The sequence below is a fragment of the Sinocyclocheilus grahami genome, unplaced genomic scaffold (assembly GCF_001515645.1).
Source record: "Sinocyclocheilus grahami isolate Dianchi unplaced genomic scaffold, SAMN03320097.WGS_v1.1 scaffold910.1, whole genome shotgun sequence".
Lineage (NCBI taxonomy): Eukaryota > Metazoa > Chordata > Actinopteri > Cypriniformes > Cyprinidae > Sinocyclocheilus > Sinocyclocheilus grahami.
The window spans coordinates 400,868-405,731 of NW_015506089.1; the positions used below are offsets into that span (position 1 = coordinate 400,868).

General features: G+C 41.3%; 1 protein-coding gene across 1 annotated transcript; it reads left to right on the plus strand.

Moving 5' to 3' along the window:
• The first annotated feature begins 662 nt into the window (after positions 1–662).
• Positions 663–3,599, plus strand: LOC107564093 (protein FAM110C-like). Its single transcript, XM_016249088.1, has one exon. It carries the CDS (start codon positions 1,280–1,282, stop codon positions 2,570–2,572), a length of 1,293 nt encoding a protein of 430 aa, XP_016104574.1. The 5' UTR covers positions 663–1,279; the 3' UTR covers positions 2,573–3,599.
• The last annotated feature ends 1,265 nt before the right edge of the window (positions 3,600–4,864 follow it).

Genomic DNA, 4,864 nt, shown 5'->3' on the forward strand with positions numbered 1-4,864 from the left:
CATTTTTGAGCTATCTTTGCAATCATATTCTTGTTAGTGCTATTCTCAGAGTCATAAAAACCACTGCAGTGTGTTCAAAATTAAATGCAGCAAATGGTCCTACGTCTTAAAGGAAATGTTTTTTTATAAGCTGATTTTGGGGTCTCTAAAATATGGACGCAGTCATGCATTATTTAGCAAAGCCCTCAAGGAATGCAAATGTGGCATATGGGTTAAGCTAATGCTGATGGGGAAGGCCATTACCTCTGCAGTCTGAATGCACATGGTCACAGTTTCCCTTAATAGACTTTCTAAATGCATCTGAGGGTAAATGCGCAAAATTCCCTGTGTAACATTCAGCGTCAATCCAGACTATGTCATGTATTATGCATATTCATTCAAAGCTAAAATGCACTAAATTTGGACTGCACATTTGTACGAGTGAACTGTTATTTTGGACTAGTTCAATAGGCGAGCGCTGTGAAGTCAACTCAGTCCATGAATAAGCTAATGGCACTGCCTGTGGCCCCAGACATGAATTTCTGCCAACTCCATCAGCTCACAAAAAGATACAGGGACTTCTGTTCATGCTGCCATATGGCATACGCCTTGGGAGATCGGCTCTCCCTTGAGAAATGCTAAAAAAAACTTAACTTTGTCTCTACCGTTTTTGTTTTCACAGTGCTCCAGGTATAGAAGGAGAAGGAGTTTGTCTATAAAACTCTGAAATGCCCCGGTACCAGCTGTATAGGTCAACCCAACCATAACGCCACAGGACAACCCAGAGATGGCTATCAAAAAGCAAATAATCAAGCTCATTAGCTCTCTTCCCCCAAGACGACCTTCTTGGAAAAGATCAACGGAAGAAAGAAACTAAACGAGGAGGGAAAAAAGGCACTGACAGCTATTTCTGATGCTCTGTGGTGAAGAGAACATCTCATTTGGGATTTAAGGATTGCGGAAAAAGGATTTCCCCATGCCCTGCCCATTTATCCCAATGCCTGTATAAATATTGCATGGAGATATCGAATCGTCCCTTTTCCAAAAGCGCCCAGTAAAGAGACTAATTATAGCAAATCCCAACAGCCAGTCTGTTGCTTAAACCTCTCAGATTCTCAGAATGCCTAAAAATCTATATTCATAGAGGTCCCATAATTGGATCCTTAAAATTCAGAGACACATCAGATCTTGAAGAAGCATCAAACCAGTGGTTTCATCTCCAGAGAGTTCCCTTGTCTTTTTTTGGGCAAGGCAGCTGCTTTGTCCTTTCTATTTGGATGCATTTTTCCAGAACTCCAAAATGAAGCCATTGACTCCAATTGGTTCACCTTCTCCGCTGCGGCTCCTAAACAAGGGGCCCGATTACCTGCGCAGGCAGATGGATGCCGGAAGCAGGAGTCGTTCCGTCAGTGCCGTAGAGCGACTGGAAGCCGACAAGGCAAAATACGTCAAGAGTCAACAGGTCATCAACACAAAGCAGGAGCCCGTGTTAGTTCCCTGTGCGACCCCTCCACCGGTGCCTCGTCGCAACTTAACAGTGTCCACACCTTCAACGCCCGTTCTCCCGCCTCGAAATCAAACAGTGCCTTTCTCTGCACCGCTGTTCTCACGGGATGAAAATGTGGACAACTCTAGGAAAGAGAACTGTCGGAACGAAACCGATGTGGAAACCAAGAATTGCAACAATGCAAACAAGCCTCCCGTACCTTGTCCAAGAACTCTGATTATTGCTCCGTTAGTTGCTCCGCATAGTGCGCCAATAATGCGCAGGAGCAACGGCAAGCGCATGCTGCGTCCAGACTCGCTGGTCATTTACAGACAAAAGAAAGAGTGCAAGAGTCCCAGCGGATGTGGAGAAAATGCCAACGTCAACTTAGAGGTCAAGGGATACAGCTTTGTACGACGGCTCTTCCAGGGATCCATGCGTGAAAAGAGCGGTGGGAGTGAGGCTCAAAAAATGGTGATAAATGAGGAGAAGACTTCTTCCTCTCGAGACGGGGATTCGCGAATGTCTTGGTCCATTGATAAAGACACTGTCGACGGTGGGAATGAGACCAGACGATCGAGCAAATCCGAGCGAGAGCACTCAATGCCCGAGACACAAAACGACAACACTGGTTTTCAGGAGAAGCAATCGAAGAACTGCATGATCAACAGTTTACGAAACAGCACGGGGAACGCCAACAATAACGACATGGACCCATGGAAGCCAGTCCTTCCTCAGATGCGATCCTATTTAAAACGCTCCAAGTCAGAATTGCGACTACGCTGTTCGCTAGCCATGTCCGAGCAGGAACGCTTCTTTGACTACTGTGGATTGGACCTGGATATGGTGGAAAGGCTCGGACCGGAGAACTTTCTAAATGGGGCAAGTTCAGTCGACACGCTCTCGCTGCTACTGAGGAGCGTCAGAGGCGGCGGCTCGGAGCCCAGCGAGTTTTCCCGACACTCCGGTGAAGGACTTTTCCAGGAGGAGCTTGCCGAGCAGATCCCTACAGGTGTGTCCATTATTGAGAGAAATGCACGGGTTATAAAGTGGCTCTACGGTTGCAGGAACGCAGCCCAGGTGGGTCCTAAAGAGTCTACTGTTTGATTATCACGGAAACTAAACCCGAGACTTTCTGGAGCCGTGTTCCAATCTGGAAAACGATACTGTATTTATTTCACATGAGACATTGTATTTAAGTGATTTGTTTGGCTTGTCATAGCCAGTATGAGAACATCCATGTTATTTTGTGTAAGTCACATATGAAGCTGCAAACCGACACTTCTTTTCATGACCTACCCTGTGGCTTTGTTGAAATCGCCCCCTATACCCTCATTCACTATTCCCAACATTAGTTTACTAATATAGTCCACTCGAAGGAGTGGGTGAAAACAAATGAGCAAATTTGGAAACTGAATGTGGCAGTGGACTCTTCTGACGAGACTTGGAAATTAATTTGCCACATTTTTCACATTGCATAGCTATTCTGTAGCGCCCTGTACACTCATTATTACGGTGCATTATGGGATTGAATGAGTGCGCTCAATAATCTCCTCTACGATTTCAGACTAGTGCACTATAGCGTGTAGGGGGCTATAATGATGTATATTTAGCGATGTCATCTCCTGTTCTCTGTAAATAGAAAGATTCATGAGTCCGTCCTGTTACTTCTGTTCAGAAACGAGCGTTATTTGTTGAGCGTAACTTAAAGAACGTGTCATCTGATGAGTAATTTAACATTGAAAACCACTAAGCTTTTTCTGTTAAATGAACCATGTGTACCTCATTTCCCAACCGTCCCAGTTTAGTTTGTGTGTTGCCTTTTTTCCTTAAACGCAGGCGTTGGAACAAACACACAGAGGACCCCTGTGGGGATATTAATGCACTGAATTGGAGAAAGAGACGGAGTGAGAGCTATATATACTGCTATGAAACGTCTTTTTTAACACTGAGTGTATGCAAAGAAAAATGCAAGGCCTTAAAAACAACCTGATCTTGAGTTTCATTAATTTTTGCCAAAGAAATGTGCTGCGTACTGATGTACAATACGTTCCAAACCTTATCGAGCCGCCTTGAGACAATGACGTTCACAGAGTTTGATATTAGCATGTTGCTAAGCTAATAACTTGGGAAATACTGGGTTAAACTACTTTGGAAATGTAATAGGTTACAGATTACAAGTTACCATATGTTAAATGTATTAAGTAGTGCAACTATTTCAATTACTTTATTAAAGTAATGTAACTGATTACTTTTTGAGTACTTTTCTAAATTTCTAACTAATGTTTTCAACTGTTAATCATTTTGAAACATTTTGAAAGCAGGCAGGGTTAACTTTACAGTAGTACTCAACACTGATTACTGTCAGACTGTCAAAATGCTTCTTCACTAGAATTAAGATGATAATTTAATTTTAAAGCACAGCCACCACAAAACTTGAGTTCGCTGAGGTTGAGTTTGCTGAGGTTAAATACAGATTTAAAATCATAACAAGAAACCGTTTAATAGCTGAAACTGTTTTTGAAATCAAATCTTTGCATAGCTATGACAGGAAACACTAGAATCTAACAATGCCTTGGAAAAACAATAAAATTTAAAAAAAAAAAAAAAAAAAGCATATACATAAACCCAAATAGGAAATAAAACCGTTATCAAAATAAGCATGTGTCCTATTCGGTTTCCTAAACTCCTGAAGTATTGGTGTCTCATATTTTAGAGCAGTCAATGCATTTTGGGAAAGAAATCAATCAAATCTGTATGTGTGTGAAAATATTCATATGTAACTCGCTTTGTAATCGTTAGCATTTTCATAAGTAACTGTAATTACATGTTTTTTTCTCAGCAACAGGTTACATTTCTTTTGTAATTAATTTACGTAATTTCTTTCCATGTAAATAATAACTCCCCAACACTGAATATATTTATAAACAACATATCTTCCATCGTTGATTTTTTTTTCCTGTGCATTTTAGAATTGCCTTTTTCGTAAAGGATGCATGATGTGCACATTTGATTTTGGCCAAAACTCTATTGTACAAGGCATTGCAATTTAGCTCTAAACAGCGAATATTAATTTCTGAAGGGGACCAAATGTAACATTTTAAGAATCAGTCATTAATAAACCAGTACTCTTGGTAGCCGCTCACTAGGGTTTGGAACAACCATTAATTTGCCCCCAACTGTCTTTTACCAATACCTACAACATGCAAATTGCTCAATTTCATTACCACATTTGTGAAACTGCATCTATGGGTGTTGCTTTGATTACTGTGATAATAAATTATGTTTTTTGGATCATTTGTCCTCAATGCAAATGACAGTCCCTGTGGCGAAGCATTCTTCAGTACACACTTGATTATGCTGTTTCTGTGTTTAACTCACAAAAGTACGGCTTTAAGC